Raw genomic sequence first — 27,349 nt, 5'->3', positions numbered from 1 at the left:
TGTTATGGGCCTGTTTTATATCAGTAAAAGAAAAAAAAAAAAAATCTGCTTCCGGGAATCATATGCAAAATTAATCAGTCTAATGTTAGTCTCATAGGTCCCGGTGTAGAGGAAGGGTGAGGCTCCGACACCAGCAGCCTCTCCACTACAAAGGCCACACTGCCGAGGGTGATTCCCACCAGGAGAAGCAGCAGAGGTCCCTGTATATGGATAATTGACAGACTCCTGAAATTTGTTTGGCTGTGTTCTGCTCCATCCTGTCCTTGCTGTTTTATTTCTTCCCTCTGTTTCATTCGACTTTCACGTGCAGCGGCTTCCAGTGTTTCCTTTTTCCACTGCTCATACAGACCAGCCTGAAAACAGAAAGTTGCAGTAGTGAGTCGTGGAAGAACCTAAAACAGACTTCGGATGGTCCCAGTGTAGTAAATGTTCTAGTTTTTATGTAAACTGTGCAGGAATTTCTTAACCAATAGTGTTATAACAATTATATTTACTCTTCTATATTCTAATGCACTGGATATACAAAATTTGTGTGTAGTCACCCCGTATATGCATAACGTTACATGTACAGTGTTTAATGGCAATACAACATAATAAAAATCGATTTAACAATCTATTCTACAACTCTGATAAAGCAAAATCGTTAACTATAATTCATCAGTCTAAGCTGGTCACTCCTGTCTCTTACTCAGACCGTGGCTGGTTGGGTAATAATTCAAGCAACCCCTAAGAATACTGTGCCGCCCCCTCGTACTGAGTGATACTATCACCACATATTATCCGCCTGTTTGGCGTACTTCGATACACCGTACTGTGGTCTAAAACAATATTGTCGTTACTTGCTCATATGTAGCATACTTTTGAACAGTCAGGCTGCACCATACGTAATTACTTCTTTATTTTATTATTGGGGAACGTAATCTTCGTCTCGCATTTATTGTTTTATATACTCTTTGAGGAAAAAGGTGCATATGAGTCGTATAATTAGCGCAGTATTTCGCAAAATAAAAAAAAATATCTTAGTGCAGTGAAAATTAATGAGGTCCAATACTTTTTAATGTTGATAAATTATATGTATTAGATACTGTATAATGCTAAAGAATGTTTCCTACTTTGTTATAGGATGAAAATATAAATAAGCACTTTATAAAAATACGAATGCAGATATATTTCCTCACCCTTCCCTAGGGTGGGAAAGGAGGTCCGGATGATGATATATTTTCAAGTTACATTCGGCAAAAATGTATAAAACTCTGGTGTTTAATAGCTGGACAGAGTCTTCTATGGAAAAGATTATCTCATTTAAGTCATATAGCTTTGCTTCAAGCATCAGCCATGCAGAACATTACCTATATAGGTTACAAGTAAATGTTATCCATCCTCAAATTTCTTAATAATCTTTTAATTTAAAGTATTATTTCCATTTTTTGAGCTTTTGATAATGATAATTCTACGGTGAATAGGCCTGTGTGGGACTAATGTGATTTATAGAACCGTCTGATATATTCCTATGTATCTCCATGTTACTGAGGGGATACAGGTTTAAAATTCGATCAATATGACGTTTGGGCTACACATGAAGTATATGTCACATTAGGAAGGGCCACCTGCCACGAACTGACAAAACTGTTTGTTACAAACCTGCTCCCACAGGCACATGAACAGTTGCCGGAACAAGATTCGTTAACACTTCTTGCAAAATCCGTCATTTATTAGTTTCTGCCAATATAATATAATGCCTTTATGTAGAAAGATTTCACAGCATCAGTTTTATTCTTAGGTGATCTTCTTACAGGCTTTTACTCTGCATTACAAATACATACTTAAGTCATGACAAAAAAATCATCACCTTTTATGCCTCTCAAACATAGTCAACGTATAGGCAGATCTCACCGATTTTCGCCTATAAGTCCCTGGGATAATACATTATAGGAAATGTTTCTTAGGCACAGAAAGAGGGAGGGGGGGATTTCCAAGAAGTAGTACCTCAGAAGGTCTTGCGACCTATACCTCGGAAGTACCTAGAATGCATTTACCAGGTAATAGTTGTAATTTTGTTAGTGAGAGGAAAGTATAGTAGAGATGAAGGCTCTCTTCACCCACCTCTCCCATCTGCGAAATGGGCACGGAAAAGGAAGTACACCTAACCCGAGGTAAACAAGGTAGGCTAGGAAACTGGAGGAAATATCCATCTACCACAAAGTCAGGTCTGGCATTACTCTGAACTGCTCTGTCGACGGAGTGTCAACTACCTGTGCTGGTAGACGATTCCAGATACAGAATATCTTATATGTGAAAAAATTGCCTAATTTGTCATACGGAATCCTTACTAGAGGGGTATCAACTACCTGTTCAGATGGAGTAACGAGGCTTTTATAACAAAAATAACTTAATTATTAGGCAGTGTTGAGAGGAAAAAAACAAATAGGTCAGTTATATATTTGTGTTTCAATATGGTTTTCTCTGTACATGCTGACTATTTAACTTAATTCTGGTATAAGAGTTTGATATTTCATACTTCTTCATAATACACACTGTTACCAGACCCATAAAAAAATGGGATGCTACAGACAAGTAATGATTTTTATCGTCCGCTTTTAGCAAGGCGAGGCGATAGATTGTGTGTGTGTGTGTGTGTGTGTGTGTGTGTGTGTGTGTGTGTGTGTGTGTGTGTGTGTGTGTGCTTACCTAATAGTTCTTTCCTAATTTTATCTATACAGGTGTGTGTGTGTGTGTTCTTACCTAATTGTATCTTTACAGGAATGAGTCAAGCTCGTACTGTCCCGTGTCTTAAACCATATTTATCGTACATATCTTTAAATTTGTGAATTGTTTTGGCACACACTATTTCATTCGGTAGTGCATTCCATTGATCAATTGCTCTGTTTGGGAAATTGAATTTCCTTACGTCTTTATCACCTCTCTTCTTATGCAGTTTTTTGCAGTGTCCTCTTGCTGATGCTTCTCCATATGTTAAGTAATCATTTATGTCTATTTTCTCCTTTCCTGATATGCACTTATATAGCATTATCATGTCACCTCTTTTCCTTCTCTCCTGTAGTGTTGGTAGATTCAGTTTATTTAGTCTTTCTTCGTAGCTTAGGTCCCTTAAGCTTCGTATCCATCTTGTAGCGGCCCTTTGAACTTTTTCAATCTTGTCTATGTGCTTTTTGAGATGAGGACTCCAGACTACTGATGCATATTCCAGGGTTTGTCTAATGAATGATGTTATTATCCTTCTTAGCATGTCTTCCTTTATGTATGTGAATGTTATTCTCATATTTGCAAGCAGTGTATACATGTTCCGTACCTTCTCGCTGATGTGGTCAGCCGGAGATAGTCTGTTATTGATAATCACACCTAGGTCTTTCTTTCTTTCTGATGTGTATAGGGTTTTATTTCCTAACTTATAATCCCAATCAGGTCTTTTTCCTTTTTTACCAAACTTGATTACATGACACTTGTCCACATTGAATTCCATTTGCCATGTACTACTCCATTCCTGAAGTGTGTGTGTGTGTGTGTGTGTGTGTGTGTGTGTTCTTACTTAATAGTTCTTACCTAATTGTATCTATACAGGAATGAGCCAAGCTCATACTGTCCTGTGTATTAAAGCACTTTTAACCTACATATCGTTAAATTTATGAAGAGTTTTGGCACACACTATATCATTCGGTAGTGCATTCCACTAATCAATCGCGCTCGTTGGAAACTGAATTTCCTTACGTCTTAATCGCCTCTCTTTTTAGTAGGTTTTTGCAGTGTCCTCTTGCTGAGGCTTCCCCATACATTATATACTCAGTTATATCTATTTGTTTTTTCCCTTAGATGCATTTTATAGCATTATCATGTCTCCTCTTTTCCTTCTCTCCTGTAGTGTTGGTAGATTGAATTTTTCTAGTCTTTCTTCGTAGCCTTAGATCCTTTAAGCTTGGTACCTATCTTGTAGTGGCCCTTTGTACTTTTCAGTCTTATCCATGTGTTATTTAAGATGAGAATTCCGGACTACTGACGCATCCTCCAGGGCTGGTCTGATGAATGATGTTATCTTTCTCAGTATGTCTTCATTTACACTATATATGTTACTGCTGTTCACATATTAGCAAGCCGTGCATACATGTTATGTACCTTCCCACTGATGTGGTCAGGCAGAGCTAGTCTATTGTTGATAATCACTCATTGTTCCTTCTCCCTTTCTAATATGTGTAGGGTTGAACTTCCTAACTTATAATTCTAGTCTGGTCTTTTTTTTCACTTTTACCAGACTTACTTCCATGACACTTGTCCACATTAAATTCCATTTGCCATTCATTGCTCCATTCATGAAGTTTATTTAATTCTCCTTGTAGCTGTCTGCAAGAATCTGTGTTACTAATTCTCCTTTGTATTTTTGCATCATCAGCAAACATATTTAGATAGCTTCCATTTCCAATGTTACTATGTCATTTAAATATACAAAGGGCGGGCAACCTCCGGCCCGCGGGCAATATCCGACCCACGAAAGTGCAGCATCCTACCCGCCAACCTGCTCTGCATGAGCATAGCAATCCAGCCCATGAAACCCCAGCCAAAACAAATTACATTCTGACAAATAGCATCTGCCGGCCGCATGTGGCTGGCAGATACTATTTGGCAACTTGGCGCTCCCCTCACCCCGCGTGATACAATCTTTGTGCCATCCTGCCAGACGCCAGTGTCTGTAGGACTTCCGCAGTGAGAGGAGATATGTGTCACTCTTTAAGGCGGGTACACACTTGTTACATATCCATGTATGTATGTAGTACTTTTTAAGTTCATAGATGTTTTGAGATCTTAACCCACGAGATCAAACATGTTCCACCCTTTCATGTGCGGAAGTCTATATCCTGATATAGATTTTATTTGCATGTTTTTCAATAAATTTTTTTGTATGTAGTCACTTTTGTGTTCTCATTTGTCACTCCAGCCAGTGGGCTGCTCCCAAAAGTCTCATCTGGTTCTCACTTTGAAAAGGTTGCCCGCCCCTATTTGGTGCCAGCACCTGTGGAACTCCGTTAGTCACAACCCTCCATGATGAGTAACTTCCCCTTAGTACTGTTCTCATATCTTTTTTTGTGAAAAAATCCTCCATCCAATAGTACAGGTCACCCTGGAGTCCTCCTTGATCGTACAGTTTCCATGAAAGTCTTTGGTGCAGTACTCTGTCAAATGCTTTCTTGAAATCTAAATAGATACTGTCCACCCACCTTTCTCTTTTCTGTAATGTTTCTGTAACTCGATCATAGTAGCTTAATAGTTAAGTAACACATGATTTTCCCTTCCGGAAACTGAACTGCCTTGGTGTTATCATACTGTATTCTTCTAGATGGTTTACACAACCTTTTCTTAACAGCTTCTTTAGTATATTACAACACTGGCCAGTGATACTGGTCGGTAGATGAGTGGATTCTGTCTACTCCCTTTCTTGAAGTGAAGAACGATTGTTTTCTTTCAAATATCAGGTAGTTTGCCTTGACCTAAGGATTCCTTGAATATTAAATATAAAGGTCTGCTTAACTCTATTGCACATTCATGGAAAATCCAACCTGAAATTTCATCAGGACCATATGCTTTTTCTTTGTCTAATTAACCTAACTCTTCCTGTACTTCTTTTTCTGATATTTACATATCTGGTAATATGTGTGGGCAGGCATGCTCAATATCATCTTTTTCAAAATTATTTTCTTCTGTATAAACTGATTGGAAATTTTTATTTAGTGCTTCATAGTTATCTTTCTCTTGTGTATAGATGATCCCCTCGTCCATAATGGACTGTATTTTATCTCTGACTTTCGTTTTGCCTCCAATGTATATGTAAATAGCTTGGGTTGAACACTACTTTTATTTATAATGTCCTCCTCAAACTGTCTTTGAGCTTCCCTCCTTATCCTTGTATAATAATTTCTTGTCTAGTTTTTATATGTCTTCTCACTATTGTGTCTTCTGTATTTGTTTCACAGTATTTTTTTTTCTTTTTTTCATTCCGTATTAAACCCTTTCTTTATTTTTAGCTGTTTCCTTGTGCTGAGGGATGTTCTTTTGGACTCCTATTTCATAAAATTCACAGAATTTTCTATATATAACATTTAAATATTGCCTTCTAAGCTCCTTTTCCCAATCTGTTTCTAAGAAGCACTTCTTTAGGTCATGGTAGTTGCCCTTTTTGTAGTTTAGGCTCTTTTCGTAACTTACTGATAACTATGTCATATGCAATCCTGTAGTTGCAATTTAAAGCTGCATGGTCACTTTTACAGAATGGAGGGTGATACATTGTAATGTCATATCATTTTCTTGCCTAGTAAATATAATATCTAGTACTGATGGATCATAAAGTCCTCATTTTCTGGTGTTTTCCAATACATGATTTATACGAAAAACTTTTGCACAAGATCCAGGAGATTTTGATCCCAACGACTTTCATGGCTTCTTACATCTAAAGTATTCAAATATATTTTTATATTGAAGTCTCCAGTTAATATAATTATTTTATATTCGTTTTCCATTCTATATATGAATGCTCTTCAACTATGAAATGTGTGTGTGTGTGTGTGTGTGTGTGTGTGTGTTCTTACCTAATTGTACCTTTACAGGAATGAGTCAAGCTCGTACTGTCCCGTGTCTTAAACCATATTTATTGTACATATCCTTAAATTTGTGAATTGTTTTGCCACACACTATTTCATTCGGTAGTGCATTCCACTGATCAATTGCTCTATTTGGGAAACTAAAGTTCCTTACGTCTTTATCGCCTCTCTTCTTATGCAGTTTTTTGCAGTGTCCTCTTGGTGATGCTTCCCCATACGTTAAGTAATCATTTATGTCTATTTTCTCCTTCCCTGATATGCATTTATATAGCATAATCATGTCATCTCTTTTCCTTCTCTCCTGCAGTGTTGGTAGATTCACTTTATTTAGTCTTTCATCGTAGCTTAGATCCCTTAAGCTTAGTACCCATCTTGTAGCAACCCTTCGAAATTTTTCAGTCTTGTCTATATATTTTTTGAGATGACTCCAGACTACTGATGCATACTCCAGGGTTGGTCTGATGAATGATGTTATTATCTTTCTTAGCATGTCTTCCTTTATGTATGTAAATGCTATTTTCATATTGGCAAGCAGTGTATACATGTTCCGTACCATCTCACTGATGTGGTCAGCCGGAGATAGTCTGTTATTGAAAATCACACCTAGGTCCCTCTCTCTTTCTGATGTGTGTAGGGTTTTATTTCCTAATGTATAATCCCATCAGGTTTTCTTCCACTTTTACCGAACTTGATTACATGACACTTTTCCACATTGAATTCCATTTGCCATGTATTACTCCATTCATGAAGTTTATTTAATTCTTCTTTTAGCTATTTACAAGAATCTGTGTCAGTAATTATTCTTTGTATTTTTGCATCATCTGCAAACATATTTAGATAGCTTTCATTTCCAGTGTTACTGTGTATATCATTTATATACACTGAAAACATGATTGGTGCCAGCACTGAGCCCTGTGGTAGTCCACTAGTCACTTCTTTCCATGATGGGTAATTTCCTCTTAGTACTGTTCTCATTTTTCTTATCACGAGAAAATCTTGCATCCAACAATACAGATTGCCTTGAATTTCTCCTTGATGGTACAGTTTCCATAAAAGTCTTTGGTGTGGTACTGATTCAAATGCTTTCTTGAAATCTAAATAGATACCGTCTGCCCATCCTTCTCTTTCCTGTAATGTGCTTGTTATTCTGTCATAGTGGCTCAACAGCTTAGTAACACATGATTTTCCTTTTCTGAAACCAAACTGTCTTTCTGTTATCATACTGTCTTCTTCTAGATGATTTACCCAAGCCTTTCTTATATGCTTTTCTAATACCTTGCTTACAACACTGGTTAGTGATACTGGTCGGTAGTTAAGTGGATTTTGCCAATTCCCTTTCTGAATAAGGGAACAATGTTTGCTTTCTTCCAAATATCAGGTAGTTTACCTTGACTCAAGGATTTCTTGAAAATTAAAAATAATGGTTTACTTAACTCCTTTGCACATTCTCATAGCACCCAAAATGAATTTTCCTCAGGACCATTTACTTTTCCTTTGTCTAATTTACTTAGCTCCTACTGTATTTCTTTTTCTGATGTTTGTATATCTGGTAGTATGTGTGGGCATGCATGTTCCACATAATCCCTCTCAATTTTTTTTATCTGTAAAAACTGATTGGAAATTCTTGTTTAGTGCTTCACAAATATCCTTCTCTTGTGTACAGTATAGGTGATTCCATCGTCCGTAATGGATTGTATTTTATCTATTACATTGGTATTGCTTCTGATGTAGCTGTAAAATAGCTTTGGTTGATCACTACTTTTATTTATGATATCCTCCTCAAACTGTTTTTGCTCTTCCCTCCTTATTCTTGTATAATCGTTTCTTGCCTGTTTGTAATTATCATATGCCCTTTCACTATTGTGTCTTCTGTATCTATTCCACAGCAAATCTCATTTTTCTTTTTATTTTTTATATTCTGCTTCTTTGTGCTGTGGGATGTACTTCTGGACTCCTATTTCATAAAGTTCACAGAATTTTTCATATATAGCATTTAAATCTTGTCCTCTATGCTCCTTTTCCCAAGTAATTTCTAAGAAGTACTTCTTTAGGTCATGGTAGTTTCCCTTTTTATAGTTTTGGCTCTATTTGTAACTTTCATTGCTGTTATCTATGTCATATGCAATCCTGAAATTGCAATTGGTACTGCACGGTCGCTTTTGCCGAATGGAGAGCGATATATTAAATTGTCAATATCTTTTTCTTGCCTAGTAAATATGAGATCTAGCATTGAGGGCACATCGAGTCCTCTTTGTCAGGTGCATTCCCTTACAGGTTGCATTAGGAAAAACTCTTGCACAAGCTCCAGAAGCTTTTGGTCCCAACAGCTTTCTTTCCTTATTATATCTAGAGTATTCCAATTTATATATGTATTAAAATCTCCAGTTAGTATAATTCTTTTCGATTTCTCTTCCATTTTTTGTAATAATGCTCTTAAACTCTGAATTGTACTCTCCGCCAGGTCCTCATATTCGTCTCTTTCCCATGTGTTTGATCTGGGTGGCATGTACAAATTGGCTACAATCACTTTCCCTTCAGATGTATTTATCTCTACTGCAATCAGTTCTATTTGTGAGGGTAGATCTAATTCTATTTCTTTGACTTTTAGATTTTTCTTAGTTAATATTTTAATTCCACCTCCTTTGTTTAAGTTCCTATCTCTTCTCCATATATTACATTCCTCTAAGTTTAGGATGTCATTCGATATCCTTGATGTTAATTTTGTTTCAGGTGGGCTTATTATATGTGGTTCATTTTCTCTGACATAATCATTCATCTCTAATAATTTAGATACCATTCCATCCACATTTGAGTACATCAACTTAATCATCTTGTTTATATACATGTCATAATCTGGTTCTGCTACCTTCCTCCCTTTTATTTCCTCCTGTTTACGTACCACTTTCGTACCCGCAATCCAATTACTTTGTAAAATAAGGTATTCTTCTCCTCCTCGGATCTTCATTTTTTTGTTTTTGCTTCCTCCCTCTTCTCATTCAGTAATTCCAGTTCCTCTTGTGTTAGGCATCTTTTTATCCATACATTTTTGAACTCACCTTTTTCCATAAGATTCTTTGCATTCTTTAATATGTGTGTGTGTGTGTGTGTGTGTGTGTGTGTGTGTGTGTTCCCAAAGTATCTCGAAAAGTTGTGGAGAAATTTCCACCAAACCATGAAGAAACAGCAAATATGTGAACGGGCAAAAGTGATTAACTTTTGATGTGGATTTGATTAAGGACGGCCGAATACCAGCCGTCATACATAAAACTGCACTTTTGTCAATATATCAGTAATGGATAGAACCATTTTCTTAAAATTAGGTTTGTAGGTAGCCAAGATATTTTGAAAGTGATTTGCATTTGGCCCCTGAATGCTTTTGTTTTTCAGTTCATTAAAAGTTTAAAATTACTTCAAAACGAGATTTCTTTTCCTTAGTTTAACCCAGTAGAAGCCATTACCACCCTTGGATGAAGGTTCGGCACATTTTCAAAACATAAATAAGGAGGGAACCCCAGGTTGGGTTCAATTATTTTTTGGACTAAGACCTGATAGACAAATGTTAGTGCACTAAGAACCTTCTCCACAAAATCCCACGTGCAGCAAATCAGGGTTTTGGAGGGTTAAATGTAGCGGCAGAGTATGTAACCCACCTTTTATGATATTGTTTAGAAGCTGTATCAAAACTATGTTATCATTTGTATGAAGATAAACAGCCAAACCCTGTCCAGTAATAGTTGCTCTCTAGTGCAGTTTTGAGGTGTTTGAGCAAAATGGAAGGAACTTCAACTGCTTGTGTCTGAGTTTCACCTTCAATGTTTGCCTTCAGGAGACTATGGTAGGAGACAAGACTCTTCCTGCTCTAAGAAGATATATAGTCCTCCACTCCTCCACTGAGGTGCGTCACCTTGACGTGGTGACGGGGCTAGAAGCGTGGTTGGCCCCTACTCTGGAGGTGTGCCAACTTTTGTAGGGTTCTGTATTTTACAGCCACGTGGACTAAGCATGCTCCACATCACTGGTAGAGGAGGCCTGCTGGTGATGTTGTTTATTCCATGCCCATTTGCCATCTAGGATGGGACTGGTGCCTCCCCACGTGTTTACCATGCATGGCGTCCCATAATGCTGGGAGACGGGAGTCCTGGGGGTTGAACAATACTGAATGTTGCATGCTGCAGCTAGCAATACACCTCTTGGGTCCCCTATTCTGGCTAGACAGGCTGCCTAGTTGGGCCAGACCAGGTCAATCGGCTGGTCATGCATTGGCTAGGGTGAAGTGGGCACTGGGGGACTTGGTGGCTCCTATTGTCCTGGAGTCACCCTTGTCCAGGTCGGTGGTTACTTGCGTTTACTCCTCCGCTAACTCTGAGGTCGCCAGTGGTGCTATCCCTGGCATATGATCTCCCCTTGTTGGGCTCCACGGTAGGTGGAGGTGTGGGGAAATGAAGTTTATGTAGTATATTTAATGTCTTCTTTACATAAAAATGCTATTGACAAGGCCACATCTGTCCATGGTCATTCTTCACAGGCTTCCTTCCTCATTGCCACTCTGTAACCTTTCCAGGCCTCATGGGACTATCTTCCTCTGACATAGCATTCAACTGGGATCAGGAGAAGGTCATATCGGGTTGGTTTGGCTCCAAAAGGTATGCAGGAGACCTTTCCTACAGGTAAGTATTTAGTGCTGAAATCCTATGTGGGTGGCTCAGTACTGGATGTAGACATTTTCAAATTGCACCATGCCATTGTTTCTTCATGTGGCCGTGAACCAGTGATCTCAACCCAAGGGAATGGTAGTATATGGTACTTACTGAGGTGCCCTTCCCAGCAGAGAGCTCCTGTCTCTTGACTCTGACTCCCGTATCTGGTCACAGTATGTCTCCTCTACCTCATGCCACTTTTAACCAGTGTAAGGGGTCATTTACTCCTGGACCTTCTCCGATACCATGAGACCCGGTTATTGGATGAAATACACTCTTCCGGCATTATACATGTTGACTGGGTACAGAAGAAAATCGATGGTGTTCGACTCCAACTATGATCCTGTTCCTGACCTTTGACAGATTAACGTCACCTGCTTCTGTGAAACTTAGTACTTCTCCTTGGGATGGCACTGCCTGCTCTGTTTCGGGTAAGACAGCTGGCAGTCCCTCTACGATGCCATCTCTTGTTCCACCACAAAAAAAGACCATTATCCAGCCTTCTTCTTCCTCCTCCCTTTCGCCGTCTTCCAAATCGTGTATCTTGGGTTCCTCATCCAAGGGATTACCTGTGGTTAGGAAACTTGTTACTAAACCTAATCTTCGACCTGGTACTCAGAAACCCGTCAAGGTTCCCAGTGTCCAGAAATCTGGTCCTGGAAGTAACCTGATATAATACCACTCTGTTAGGGGATCTATAATTCAATTTAATTGTCTTAGTTTATATGGTAGTTGGGAGGAATTGCATTGTCTTATTGCCTGCTTTTCTCCATTATGCATATGCATCCAGGAGATCATGGTTGAGGATGCTGCTCTTTCCGGTCCTCGAGGTTACTAGTTATTTTATTCTGATTCTCATCCTAGTCAAGGACATCATGGTGGTACTGCTCTCCTAGTTTGCTGTGATGTCTGGTTCACTGGCCTGAGTCTTTCAACTCCACTGCAGGCTGTTGTCATTCAGATTTTCCTTCGCCGTCAATACACGGTGTGTAGTCTTTATCTCCCTCCAAGTGTTTCTGTTGAAAAGGTAGATTTTGTTCGCCTTGTTCGTGACCTTCCATCCCCCCTTTCTTTTACTGGGTGATCTGAATAGTCGTCACCCACTGTGCAGTGACAGTATGACCAACCCTAGAGGTGCCATGCTGGCTTCTTCTGTGGGGGGTGAAGAGTTCAAGTTGTTGAGTTTAGTTGAAGTGATGTACTTTCATGGTCAGACTGGTGTTTTCACGGCCATTGATTTGTCTCTGTGCTCACCTACTGCTGTATTAGCTTTTAGACTGGGTGTGTTGCCTGATTTGCATGACAATGACCACTTCCCAATTATTTTAACTTATGCTGGGTGTGAGCCAAAATGCCGTCTTCTTCACTGGCTCCTGGATAAGGCGAACTGGCCACTCTTCAGGGAATTATGTTCCACTGACTGCATTGTGGACAGTTTTGGTAGTACTGACTAGGCGGTGGTGTATATAACTGATATAATGCACTCAGGAGCTCTTTTATCTATTTTCAAGACTTCTGGTCGATTTCCTAAACATCCAGTTCCCTTGTGAACCCCTGAATGCACCTCTGATGTGAAGGCCAAACAGGTTGCCTTCTCTCAGCTTTGCCGCCATCGTGGGGACACTCTGTATCTGAAGGCTTTTTGGAGGACAAATGCTTATGCACGTCGCGTGTTGAAGGAGGCCAGACATGCTGTATGGCAAGAGTATGTTTCTTCCCTTCTGTGGAGGACTTCTCTCACCCAAGTGTGAAACCAGGTCAGACAGATTTCTGGTAAATTTCCTCTTCCTTCCCCTCCTGTTTTATCTGATGCAGGTGGGGTTATGACTGATCCCTTCGTGCTTGTTGAATCGTTTATCAGCCATTTTGCTGCTGTGTATGCCTTCAGCATACCAATGTCAGAGATTGGAATCCTGTAGCCTGTGCTTTGAATCTTCTGGAGGAGAGTCTTACAATGTCCCCTTTTCTGTTTCTGAGCTTCGGGCGATTTGTCAAAGTATCATGACTCATCTTTAGGCTGTGATGATATTCCATACGTCTGACAAATCCCTTTCCTTTTTACTGGCGCTATATAATGGAATTCGGTGTAGGCCTACTTGTGAGTTTCCGTCTTCTTGGGATGTTGCTGTGGTTATCCCCATCTCTAAGCCCGGAAAGGATCATCTGCAGGCGTCAAATTATTGTCCCATCTCTCTGTGTTAGCATGGAGATAGAGAAGATGGTAAATTACTGGCTCATTTGGTTCCTTAGAGAGGGGCAATTATTTATCACCAGTCCAGTATGGATTTTGTAAAATGCGATCTATCACTGATGCCCTACTGTCCTTTGGAATTTTTCTGTCTGTGAGGCTTTCTTCACTAACCAACACCAGGTCACGGTCTTCTTTGATCTAGAGAAGGCATAGGACACTCCTTGGCGTCATGGCATTTTACTTTCTCTTCATGAGTTTGGTCTTCGTGGGTGCTTGGCTATTTTTATTGAGCTGTTTTTATTTAACCGGTTTTTAAGGGTCCGAGTGAGAGGAGTGCTCTCTAATGCTCGTGCACTTGAAGATGTGGTACCACAGGGAAGTATCCTCAGTGTTACTCTCTTGGTAGTGGCCATTAACAGCGTAGTAAGTTTGCTTCACAATGGTGTCCGAGGCTCATTACATGTAGATGACCTTTCAGTTTCCTTCACTGGTTGTAGAATGTCTCCGATAGAAATTTTCAGGTGGCTCTTAATAGAGTTTCTGAGTGGTCTAAGTCTCATGGCTTCCGTTTTTCTTTACTAAAGACAGTGGCTGTGCATTTTTGTCATCTTTGGGGATTCACTGAGACCCTGACTTGTATTTTTATCATCAGAGGGTATCCTGTGTGGAAGAGACTCGGTTTCTGAGTCTTTTATTTGGTAGACGATTAACCTGGGTTCCTCATATTCGTTCTGTGAAGGCAAATTGTATTAAAGCTTTCAGTCATCTGAGGATTTTGGGTCATACCTCTTGGGGTGGTGATCATCAGACCCTCCTCCCCTTGCATAGATCTCTTATCTTTCCTAGACTTGAGTATGGGTGTGAGGTCTACTCCTCTGTAGCCGATGCCCATCTGTGGACATTAGATTCTGTGCATCATGCTGTTGTACCTCTGGCAACTGAAGCATTCATGTCATCCCCGAATTCTACTTTGTTGGTGGATGCTGATGCCCTCCCTCTGGCCTGGCATCGCCAATCATTGATGATGAGATGTTGGTATCGTCTTCACCGCCTTCCAGACTCACTTTTTTATACTATGGTCTCCCAGGATTCTCAATCATCTATTTATGACTCCCGTCCAAGCTTCCCGAAGCCCTTTGGTTACAGGCTCCAGTCTGTTATATTGGAACTCTCTGTTCCAAGACTGGCAGTCTGTCCACATCGGATTCCAAGGGTGGGTTTTTGGCTACTCCCTCGTGTGACATTCTGTAGGTCCGTTGTTGGAAAAAAAGGGCTTACTTCCCCCTCAGGTATCCGTCTCTCTTTTTAGAACATGCCTCCACTCGTGAGTGTTCTGTCGCTCCTTATATTATGGATCTAAGGGTGATACAGGAGTAGGCTTTGGTGCTGTCTTCCCTTCCTTCAGTAGGGGGGGTTGCCTTTCTCGTTTTGCTTCGACACGCATGGCGGAGCTGACTGCGATTTTATATGCTCTGCAAATAATTTTTACTCTCCCCCTATATGATTTTGTGATTTTTTGTGACTCCCATAGTCATCTCTCCACACTGGAGTATGTTAATGCATCCCATCCACTGGCTTCATCAATTTTAGAGTGGCTCTTTCTTCTTGGCCATCGTGGCCTTTGTTTGGATTTCTGTTGGGTTCCTGCACATGTTGGTGTGGTGGACAATGCGACAGCACATACTTTAGCCAGGCTGCATCATATCAACGGCCCCTCACCTACTACCTGCATCCTGCTCCAGATGTAACAACTTTATTGCGGGACACGATTTGCACGTGTTGGCAGAGACACTGGGATGGTGTTGCTCATACTAAGCTAAATTAAATCATTTAGAGAGTGATTGTGCCAAGAGTTCTTCCTTCTATGCCTCAGCGATTGGAGGTGGCTCTTGCCAGGCTTCGCACTGGGCACTCTCGGCTTGCACATGGGTTCCTGATGAATGGTGGGACTCAACCGTATTGTGATGATTGCTTTGTTCCCCGTACTGTCCGTCACGTGCTAGTCCTGTGTCTGAGTCTGGTGGACCTGCGTTGGAGGTTTTTCCATAGGCATAGCAGACAGATGGTGCCTACTTTCTTTCCTTAGTAGTAGGAGGAGCCAGTGCCTATCTGATTGAAATTATTTTTCTTAAGGAGGTGTACTTCTTACACCATTTGCAGTTGACTGATAATTTACTTTGTTCCTAATTTTTTTTCTTGATAGAGGTATCAATTTTGTTTTAGTACACAAGTTTTAACGTTTATTCGACGTCATATAATCGAGCTGTTGCAGCTCCATAATTTTTATTTCCAATAATTCAGTTCAATTTTCTTGTCATCTACAGAAATTTTGTATTCATCTCAGGATATAACTCCTCGAAGGCTTGGAATTAGTGATGACTCGTTCACTACTATGGATTTAACCGCAGCTGAATAAAAGTGCTTGGAAGGTGCAAAAACAGAATATATGAGACATCATCCTTGTGAAATAAATAACTTCTTTACTACGATACCTTTAAAAATATTACTATCTGTAGTCATTGTTACTCAGACAACGAGTGACTTCGGGTAAAAAAACATAATCAGCCGAATTAATAAATTCATTTACCCACCTGCGATATAATCCGCAGACATTTATCAATTTGAGGTGTGTAGGGGGCATCATGGGGCACCGGCCAGGCTATCGAAACCTGTAGTAGCTTTTCCCTGCCTATATACAAGGGGGAAGTGCCATCTAGTTTAGCAAAGTTTCGGGATATTATCAGCTGCAGGTTCAGAGGGTCACTAAGATGAGCACTCCTTAAAAAAAAAAAAAAAAAAAAAAAAGTAAAAAGCAATAACTTACCCAGACATTTTCCCCACCTAGAAACAGTATGTGGTAGGGTATATAAGGACGGAATATTCGATACTTGGAGAATAATGAATACCATGCCCAGTAGAGTGGGCCACATATTCACTTGTACACCATCCAGTCCTCTGGAATTCTGGCCCCTCATCACATGCCAAACCATCTACACGTTTTTGCTCCTTCAAATTCAGTTGCCAAATTGCTTTTCAACTGACAGTTAATTCAGAAAATTTAAAAGATATATAAATAAACAGTTTATTATGTCCTTCACGCGAGTGAACCACTCCTGCAAGTAGGGACATACAAATGGTTCATTTAGGCTCATACCAGAAAATACTCGTACAGCTGAAATATTGTGGACGGCGAACGTCGGTACAACGTCTCTATTTATTTATATTTTTATTCAAATATTTATTTTACATAATCTCTCTTAATTCCTTTATTTAGAGGATGCATTTCCTATTTAGTTTTACCTACTGTAAAGTCAGATAACTGTATCCAGCCTGATAAGAATGGATCATTGAAAGCTGTATCTGGGTTTTCATCCTCAAAAGGTCTTCAATATTATCGTGTGTGGATAGTAAGATGATAATATAAGATATAGAGTGAATAGATGTAGTATGAAAAATAATTTCAACTGTTGCGATTTAGTCCACGGTTTCTTAGTTTAAAATTCCTTTCACTACACCACCAGATACTTTAGTGGAAAGGAATAAAATGTATTGTAAACGCATTGTATTTTCTCTCTCTAATGCCTGACAGTACTCTAAGTTCAGTCTGAATGACATGTAACAGACTTAGTTCATATAACAGGGGTCACTGTTCATTTAGCCATTGTGGCCCGTATTATCGTTGGCTAAGGAAGCTCCTTAACATCTCTTTGTAAGTGATTTATTATGCTTCTTGCACTTTACTGTTATACTCCGTGTTATATAAATCCTTCAAACATCGCCGTACTCTGCATGACTTACAAAAGGATATTAACCAGCCACATCCAAAAGTAAATTGCTAATTACGGGCCTGTGTCTATGAGAGATACATTGCTTTGGGGAACAGACTAAACCTAAAACAAGTACTTTTTAGGTATTGAGGAAAATTGTTTCAGTGTGTTTACCTGGATCTTTTTAACTCTCGGAACAGTATGTGAAAGTTTTGGAGATTCTGGGTCAGTGGCAAAAATGTAATTATAATATACTGTGAGAAATTGCAAAAGAAAAAAAATCTTCATACGTTTTGTTCAATTATGGTTATAATTTGTTTTCCTCTAGCTTTATCTGTTGTCAAACTATTGTCATGAGTCTTTGTGAGGTCATAAGTACCAAACAAATTATTACCATACAGAATTATAGTTTGTCTTTTCCGCATAATAAGTAATTGTTTTAAATAGTTACATCACATGGAAGTCACTGCTGTAAATGGTCGAGAATAAATACAGTCGGCAAAAGCACTAGCGAGACCCCTACGTTCTACTGTTACCTTCAGTCCGGTGACATTTGACTTTTCATCCATGCTATCCCCATGGATTGTCATTCAGGTCTGGAGATATTTTTCAAACAAGTGAGGGCGGATCGGACATCCAATTGCCCCTTCATGACATGAGATCCGCCAGAAGCCGATCATTGTCGTCTGAGGAAACATGAATAAATGAAACAAAAGCACTCTAGGGCCGAATGCTAATCGCCCGCCAAAATATGTCGTTGGATAAAGTACACTAAAACTGGACCACCTGGTTGTGGGATTTGGCTATTGTAGCAACAGTCCGCGCCCCTGTGTGTGTTCTTACCTTATCTAATTCTTTTTTTTTTTTTTTTTAATAACGGAACGGAGGAAGGAAAATCAAATGGGGGAAAAAAAAAAAATCCATACACCAGATTATTGGTGTCCTTCATTCATAAAATATCTAACAGTTAGACTTGAACAGTTGTGGGTTGAAATTTGGAGGAAAACAACTCTGGGGAAGCGAGTTCCAGAGAGATACAGTTCGGGGAATGAAAGAATTCTGATAGGCAGAAGTTCTGCAATATGGTTGAGTGACATTCCAGTCATGAGCGCTACCAGATGTCCGTGTAGCACGAGGGAAGGCATGGAGAGGCGGCACCATGGACGCAACCTCGTCTGAGCACTTGCCAAAAAAATATCTGTAAAATAATGCAAGGGAGGCAACATTCCTTCTTACTTGCAGGGGAGGTAGTTTATATGTAATGGCAGGGTTGTTAATGATTCTGACAGCTTTATTCTGAATTTTGTCCAGTTGTCTCAATGCAACCTCTCCACAACCATTCCACAAGGGTGAGCAATATTCAAGCTGAGAGCGCACATGACTCTTATAAATTATAGCTAACTGCTCATCGGCGAAGAAGTTACGGACTCTGTACAATAATCCAAGTTTCTTTGAGGCGGCCTTAGCAAGTGATCTGACATGAGAGGTCCAGCTGAGGGCACTGTTAAGTGAGACACCAAGAATTTCAATACTTTTGGAGATGGGAATATTAGTAGCACTGAAGGTAATGTACGAATCTGGCAATATCTGTCTATTAGTAAACTGTATATATTTAGTTTTACTAGCATTAAAAGAGACAAGGTTGTTTTGTCCCCATTCACTGATTGTAGCTAGATCTTGATTTATGGAGATGGCTGTACTGAGTTGAGAGGTAGAGATATTAGACTTTGTAAATGGATGTCTGAGTGTGAATGAACTATGTAGTGTTGAGTCATCTGCATATAAGTAAACGGGATTGTGAGTGACAGATAAGAGATCATTAATATGAACCAGAAATAGGGTTGGCGCCAGAACTGATCCCTGCGGCACGCCGGAGTTAATTGAGTGGAAATTCGAATATACATCATCTACTTTTACTCTTATTTTCCTGTCAGTAAGATAAGAAGAAATCAAAGGAACAAAAGACGTTAGTCCATAGCAAGGGAATTTGGACAGCAGGGAACGGTGCCATACTCTGTCGAAAGCTTTAGAGATATCAAGAGCTACTGCATGAGTTTCTCCAAAAAGATCAATTGATTGATGGATGGTATGAGTTAAGAGATTGAGTATGTCAATGGTGGATCTTTCGTGGCAAAAACCGTATTGTCTATCACTAATTAAGTTGTTGGATTCAAGATGTTTAACAATATGCTTATTAATTAAAGTTTCAAATACCTTACCAAGAGAAGATGTGACAGCTATTGGTCTGTAATTGGAGGGGTCAGACGAACTTCCTTTCTTCGGAACTGGGTGGATATTGGCTTCTTTCCATGAATTTGGGAATAAAGAAGTACGTATGCATAGTCTGAATAATTTGGCTAGGACAGAGGCAAGTTCAGGGGAACACTTTTTTCAAAAAAATTGGAGGAATTCCATCTGGGCGTGGAGCTTTGTTGGTAGGTAAATTGTCTAGGATGGATTTTACCTAATTGTATCTTTACAGGAATGAGTCAAGCTCGTACTGTCCCGTGTCTTAAACCATATTTATCGTACATATCTTTAAATTTGTGATTTGTTTTGGCACACACTATTTCATTCGGTAGTGCATTCCATTGATCAATTGCTCTGTTTGGGAAACTGAATTTCCTTACGTCTTTATCACCTCTCTTCTTATGCAGTTTTTTGCAGTGTCCTCTTGCTGATACTTCTCCATATGTTAAGTAATCATTTATGTCTATTTTCTCCTTCCCTGATATGCACTTATATAGCATTATCATGTCGCCTCTTTTCCTTCTCTCCTGTAGTGTTGGTAGATTCACTTTATTTAGTCGTTCTTCGTAGCTTAGGTCCCTTAAGCTTGGTATCCATCTTGAAGCGGCCCTTTGAACTTTTTCAATCTTGTCTATGTGTTTTTTTGAGATGAGGACTCCAGACTACTAATGCATATTCCAGGGTTTGTCTAATGAATGATGTTATTATCCATCTAAGCATGTCTTCATTTATGTATGTGAATGCTATTCTCATATTTGCAAGCAGTGTATACATGTTCTGTACCTTCTCGCTGATGTCATCAGCCGGAGATAGTCTGTTATTGATAATCACACCTAGGTCTTTCTCTCTTTCTGATGTGTATAGGGTTTTATTTCCTAACTTATAATCTCAATCAGGTCATTTTCCACTTTTACCAAACCTGATTACATGACACTTGTCCACATTGAATTCCATTTGCCATTCATGAAGTTTATTTAATTCTTCTTGTAGCTCTTTACAAGAGTCTGTGTTAGCAATTCTCCTTTGTATTTTTGCACATCAGCAAACATATTCAGATAGCTCTCATTTCCAATGTTACTGTTTATATCATTTATACACACTAAAAGCATGATTGGTGCCAGCACTGAACCCTGTGGTACTCCACTAGTCACTTCTTTCCATGATGAGTAGTTTCCTCTAAGTACTGTTCTCGTTTCTCTTTTTATGAGAAAATCTTGCATCCAACAAAACAGTTTGCCTCGAATTCCTCCTTGATGGTACAGTTTTCATAAAAGTCTTTGGTGTGGTACTGTGTCAAATGCTTTCTTGAAATCTAAATAGATACTGTCCAACCATCCTTCTCTTTCCTGTATTGTTTTTGTTACTCTGTCATAGTAGCTCAACAGATTAGAAACACATGATTTTCCTTTTCTGAAACCAAACTGTCTTTCTGTTATCATACTGTGTTCTTCTAGATGATTTACCCAAGCTTTTCTTATAAGCTTTTCTAGTACCTTGCTTACAACACTGGTCAGTGATACTGGTCGGTAGTTGAGTGGATTTTGTCTATTTCCTTTCTTGAATAAGGGGACAATATTTGCTTTCTTCCAAATATCAGGTAGTTTGCCTTGACTCAAGGATTTCTTGAAAATTAAAAATAATGATTTACTTAACTCCTTTGCACATTCTCGTAGTACCCAACATGAAATTTCATCAGGACCACTTGCTTTTCCTCTGTCTAATTTACTTAACTCCTCCTGTATTACTTTTTCTGCTATTTGTATATCTGGTAGTATGTGTGGACATGCATGTTCCACATAGTCCCTCTCAAAATTTTTTTCTTCTGTAAAAACTAATTTGAAATTCTTATTTAGTGCTTCACAAATATCTTTCTCTTGCGTATAAGTGATTTCCTCGTCCGTAATGGATTGTATTATGTCTTTTACTTTGGTTTTGCTTCTGATGTAGCTGTAAAACAGCTTTGGTTGATCACTACTTTTATTTATTATATCCTCCTCAAACTGTTTTTGGGCTTCCCTCCTTATTCTTGTATAATCGTTTCTTGCCTGTTTGTAATTATTATACACCCTTTCACTATTGTGTCTTCTGTATCTATTCCACAACAAATCTCTTCTTTCTTTTGATTTTTTACATTCTGTATTGAATCATTTCTGTATTTTCTTATCTGCTTCTTTGTGCTGTGGGATGTACTTCTGGACTCCTATTTCATAAAATTCACAGAATTTTTTATATACAGCATTTAAATCTTGTCCTCTAAGCTCATTTTCCCAATCAACTTCTAAGAAATACTTCTTTAGGTCTTGATAATTTCCCTTTTTATAGTTTAGGCTCTTTTTGTAACTTTCATTGCTGTTAACTATGTCATATGCTATCCTGAAGTTGTAATTTAGTACTGCATGATCGCTTTTGCCGAGTGGAGGGTGATATATTAAACTGTCAGTATCATTTTCTTGCCTAGTAAATATTAGATCTAGCACTGAAGGTACATCGAGTCCTTTTTTTCTGGTGGTTTCCCTCACATGTTGCGTTAGGAAAAACTCTTGCACGAGATCCAGGAGCTTTTGGTCCCAACAGCTTTCTTGACTAATTATATCTAGAGTATTCCAATTTATATTTGTATTAAAATCTCCAATTAGTATAATTCTTTCCGATTTCTCTTCCATTTTATGTAGTAATGATCTTAAACTCTGAATTGTACTCTCTGCCAGGTCCTCATATTCGTCTCTTTCCCATGTGTTTGATCTAGGTGGGATGTTCATATTGGCTACAATTACTTTCCCTTCAGATGTCTTGATCTCTACTGCAGTCAGTTCTACTTGTGATGGTATATCTAGTTTTATTTCATTGACTTTTAGATTTTTCTTAGTTAATATTATAATTTCTCCTCCTTTTTTTAAATTTCTGTCTCTTCTCCATTTATTGTATTCCTCTAAGTTTAGTATGTCATTGGATATCCTTGGTGTTAATTTTGTTTCAGTTAGGCATATGACTTGTGGTTCATTTTCTCTGACATAATCATTCATCTCTAGTAATTTAGATACCATTCCATCCACATTTGAGTACATCAACTTTATCATCTTGTTTATATACTTGTCAGGACATGGTTTTACTACCTTCCTCCGTTTTATTCCCTCCTGTTTGTGTACCACTTTCGTACCTGCAATCCTATTACTTTGTAAAAAAAATTTGTTCTTCTCCTATTCTGATCTTGCCTCATTTTTTGTTTTTGCTTCCTCACTCTTCTCTTTCAGTAATTCCAGTTTCTCTTGTGTTAGGCATCTTTTTATCCATACATATTTGAGCTCCTCTTTTTCCATAAGATTCTTTGCATTTTTTAGTATCTCCTCCACAGTGTTTACACTCTGGAAAGTCACCTTTAGAGGTCTTGTCTTGCTTTTCTCTTATTTCCCTAACCTTTTGTGTTCCTCTATGTCTTTACTACAGATTTCCTCTGATACTTCTTTCAGTAAGCTCATTAAATTTGCCATCTCCTTTTTGTCTCTTGTGATCTTGTTTTTTACTTCTTCCTCTTCTATACCAGTGATTACTATAGATTTGTTTATATCTACTGAATCTCTGACTAACTTTGGATTGTTTTGGATTATTCTTTTCACTTCCTGTTTAATGCTTTTTTCCTCCACCCTTGTTTCTAAGTCTTTCTTTACTTTCACCATTTCAACATACGTGGTTTCCACATCATTTTTGTAGCTTTACACAGCTTCATTCACCTGTGTTATCTTCTCCTCAATATCACTGCTTTGGTCTACCAGACTGCTTACTTGCCTAATTGTCTCTATCATTTTTGATCTCTTCCATAACACTCTCGTGATTGACTGCTGTACTTGCCAGTTCACTCATTTTCTTAATAAGTGTACTCAATTCCACTGTTAGTTCACTGATGGTTGTGTCTTTCTTGTCGGCCTCCCTTCCTAGTTTTCCTATTTCTTCCTTTTGCAAGTGCATCTGCTTATTTATTTCATCAATTTCATTTTTGAAAGCCTTTTCTAGTTTGTGTACACGTTCAACCATTCTATTGTGAGTCACCACTTTAACCAGTTCTTGGTAGAAATCATCATCTTGCTTTCTACCTTTATCCCTTTTCTTTTCCAAATTTGCTTTACTAAAGTATGTGTCCATTTTGCAATACTAAAAGCACAGAGTACATGTACTTACATTCCCCGTGCAGCTGTAGTCTAAACAAACTTCAGCTGACTGAGTGCATTCTTTCGCCTCTTGGTTCTCTTTTCTGTTTGAACAAGTCTTGTTTAAACTTCTTATTTTTTTTCTTTTAATAATGAAAAATCATTTAGTCTAACCTGGTACAGAACTTGACTCATATAAAGATACTAATTTAGGTAATGCCACTGGCCGTGCTGGTTCGGTACGAAGCACCGACGTCACATGTCTGCTATCTCTGACTCCCACTGTGTGTGTGTGTGTGTGTGTGTGTGTGTGTACATGCCCGACAATTTTTCGAATCGCTAAGCTTCATCCTCCGAATTATGTTATGTGACCATTGTATTATGCTATGATATATACTAATAAATATTATGTGATTGTTTCTGATAATGGGCTGTGCATTATACTATTTATAAAGTCTGAGTTATATAAAATAATTCTCTTGCCTTGTAATGTGAACCACGATACAGGTTGAGCTGTGGTTCAGAAACAGAGGGCAAGTTCACCCATAAATGGCGCGATGTAGGGGGATGGGGGGAGTATGGGAGTGAGCGGCCAACATTTATACATTCTTTGTCATTACAGTATATTTATTAAGGTGTCAATGATATCATGTGTCCTAAATAATAATAAACCTATTTATTTTTATTATCTTTATATAGACCGATTACACACTTTACACCAAACATAGGATACCTCCTCCATCATTAACGGAAAACATTCAGCCTGCTGCACCACCTCGTCTCTCTCTCTCTCTCTCTCTCTCTCTCTCTCTCTCTCTCTCTCTCAGGTGGCTATCGGTACACACACTCACACACACACACACACACACACACACACACACACACACACACACACACACACACACACACTATCAGTTGGTGCTAATGAGTAATGACGCTGCATTTAATATGTTTACCTAAAATTTAATACTGTGTCAAAATACAAGTGCAATACAAAACCATCTCACTTCACGGATTACGTTAACCAAAAATTAATACTTAAATGCATCTGTGTTTCAGTACTAGTCAAGGGGTAGCCATACCCACAGTGTTAAAAATAATCATGCGTTCAGTGGTGGATACCAGTTAGACGGGAGGTGGCCGCTGATACCCCCAATCCTCATGGCTACACTGGTGAGTTGTAGTGTCACTGCAGAGGTTCCTGTTCCACCAGTTATGTCAGTACCTAAAGTTAACATTCTGATGAACAGTCATTTCTTGTGAAAATAGAAACAGCGCACATGGAACTCTCAAAATACATTATGGAGCATATTGTGGGAGCATTGTAGCTCTCACGCACCAGTCACAGTTTTGGTCCTTTGTTTCAGTATTGCCAGCCTGACAATATGCAATGTTAATGAACATGCTATTAATGTTAGTTCTATATGTTTATTACATTAGGAACAACAGAATTCAAAGCAGGATTTCATTCAGTACACAGAATGCCAAATGTACGTGTGGGTGTGGGACAATACGTGTTGTGGGGGTGGGGGGAGTATAGTGAGTATGAAATGTGTGTCATAATGGTAATATGAGTGTGTGCATACGTGGCTAAGGACGACCAAGACTGATATGTAAGCTTCACCTTTAACACTTGTTGACACTCACCTCAGTATTTATTTAGGTTCTAAGTTGTTGCATATTACATTAGTCTAGACGGAGGGGGGTGCAAGGAACAGCGTGGTGGACTGAAGAGGTGAAACAGGCTGTGGCACAAAAGAAGAAAGCATACAATGAATGGATGAGAAATAGGGGCGTGGAAGAAGTTGAGAGGCGGACGAGAGAGTTATATGTGGAAAGAAAGAGAGAGGTGAAAAGATTAGTAAGAGAGAGTAAGAAGAGAGTGGATGAGGAATTTGGAAGGAATTTGAGTGTAAAGTGGAGGGACTGTAAGAAAATGTTCTGGAGAGAAGTGAATAGAGTAAGACAGGGTGGAAGTGAAGTTAGCAGGGGAGTGAAAGATAAAAATGGTAGATTACTAGTGGAGAAGGGAGAAAAAGTGAACAGATGGAGAGAACACTTTAAGGAATTGCTGAACGTAGAGGATGGAAGTAATGCGAGTTTAAGTGGCTGGGGAATGGCTGGGAGAAGGAGGGAGGTGAGAAGACAGGAAGAAATCAGTAGGATAGAAGTTGTGGAAGCAATGAAGAAAGTTAAATCAGGGAAAGCCCCAGGAATTGATGGGGTGTGTGGTGAAATGCTGAAGCATGGGGGAGAGATAGTAGTAGAATGGATGTGGAAGATGTGCAGATTGGCCTGGGAGGAAGGTAGAGTCCCGGAGGATTGGAAGTCAGGTATAATTATTCCCTTGTACAAAGGAAAAGGCAGTGGATGTGGGGGTGGCCCTAATGAATGAGGGTGAGATTTGGAAGCTTCCGGTGTTGCTGTTTGCTGATGATACAGTATTGTTGAGTGAAGATGAATGGGAGTTGCAAGGTTTGGTGAATGAATTTGGGACAGTGTGTAGGAGGAGGAAGCTGAAAGTTAATGTAAACAAAAGTAAAGTTATGGTGTTTGAGAGGAATGAAGTCACAGAGTGTGCAGTGAGGTTGGATGGTGAGGATATGGAGAATGTGAGTGCATTCAAGTACTTGGGTAGTGTGATGAGTAAGGATGGAACTTTGGGAGATGAAGTACGTGAAAGGGTACAGCAGGGAAGAAAGGTTGTTGGTACACTGAAAGCAGTGATGAGAAATAGGGAGGTGAGTATGGAAGTTAAGAAGGCACTGCATGATGGTATTGTGATCCCTACCCTGACGTATGGAAGCGAGGCGTGGACCTTGCAAGAGGGGAACAAGTCAAGAGTGAGAGCAGTGGAAATGAGTTACTTGAGAGGAGCATGTGGAGTGACGTGGAGGGACAGGTTGACGCATGAAGAAGTGAAGGAACGTTGTGGGGTAGATGTGGATGTGGTTGAAAAGATTAGGAGAAATACACTGAGGTGGTTTGGACATGTGGAGAGAATGGAGAATGAAAGACTGACTAAGAGGGTGTATGTAGGTGAGGTGGAGGGAGGGAGAGGGAGGGGTAGACCGAGGATGAGGTGGAGGGATGGAGTTGAGAGGTATATGAGGGAGGGGGGGGTGAGTTGGGGGGAGGGGAGTCAAATGGTGGGTGACAGAGTGACTTGGAGGCGTTTTGTCTGCGGCCACCCTTCGCGGGATTAGGGCGTCGGGCTATAGATAGATAGATAGACAAAGGAAAAGGGGAAAAAGAAGTGTGTGGTAATCATAGGGGCATTTGTCTTCTTAGTATATTAGGAAAAGTGTATGGTAGGATACTTATAGACAGAGTTAGAGAAAGAACAGAGAAATTAGTTGGAGAAGAACAGGGAGGCTTTAGGAAGGGAAGAGGTTGTGTAGATCAGATATTCATTCTTAGATCTTTAGTGGAAAAGTTTCTAGAGAAGGGAAAGAAGTTGTATGCGGCTTTCATGGATTTGGAGAAAGCATATGACAGGGTGGATAGACAAGGATTGTGGAAAGTGTTAAGAATATATGGAGTAGATGGGAAGTTGTTGAATGCTGTGAAGAGTATGTACGATGGTGCGAAGGCTGCAGTGCGTGTGGATGGTGAACTAAGTGAATTTTTCTCTTTGAAAGTTGGTGTGAAACAGGGATGTGTCATGTCTCCATGGTTGTTCAATCTGTACATGGATGGG

At 39.3% G+C, this 27,349-nt stretch overlaps 1 protein-coding gene across 1 annotated transcript in view; it reads right to left on the bottom strand.

Moving 5' to 3' along the window:
• Nucleotides 1-74: 74 nt before the first annotated feature.
• The window catches only part of LOC145395840 (ionotropic receptor 93a-like), a 48,516-nt gene continuing 21,241 nt past the window's right edge, over nt 75-27,349 (bottom strand). The window contains exons 4-5 of the mRNA XM_080269369.1: nt 16,082-16,268; nt 75-353 (exon numbers count right to left, since the gene is read on the bottom strand). Of these exons, the coding sequence (XP_080125495.1) occupies nt 75-353; nt 16,082-16,268 (466 nt within the window). The remainder of the gene's footprint in view (nt 354-16,081; nt 16,269-27,349) is intronic.

The sequence above is a fragment of the Coenobita brevimanus genome, chromosome 33, assembly GCF_032717465.1.
Source record: "Coenobita brevimanus isolate Jiangsu-jjx chromosome 33, ASM3271746v2, whole genome shotgun sequence".
Classification (NCBI taxonomy): domain Eukaryota; kingdom Metazoa; phylum Arthropoda; class Malacostraca; order Decapoda; family Coenobitidae; genus Coenobita; species Coenobita brevimanus.
The sequence above is the reverse complement of the archived record's forward strand: the minus strand, read 5'-3'. Positions and strand labels throughout refer to the sequence as shown.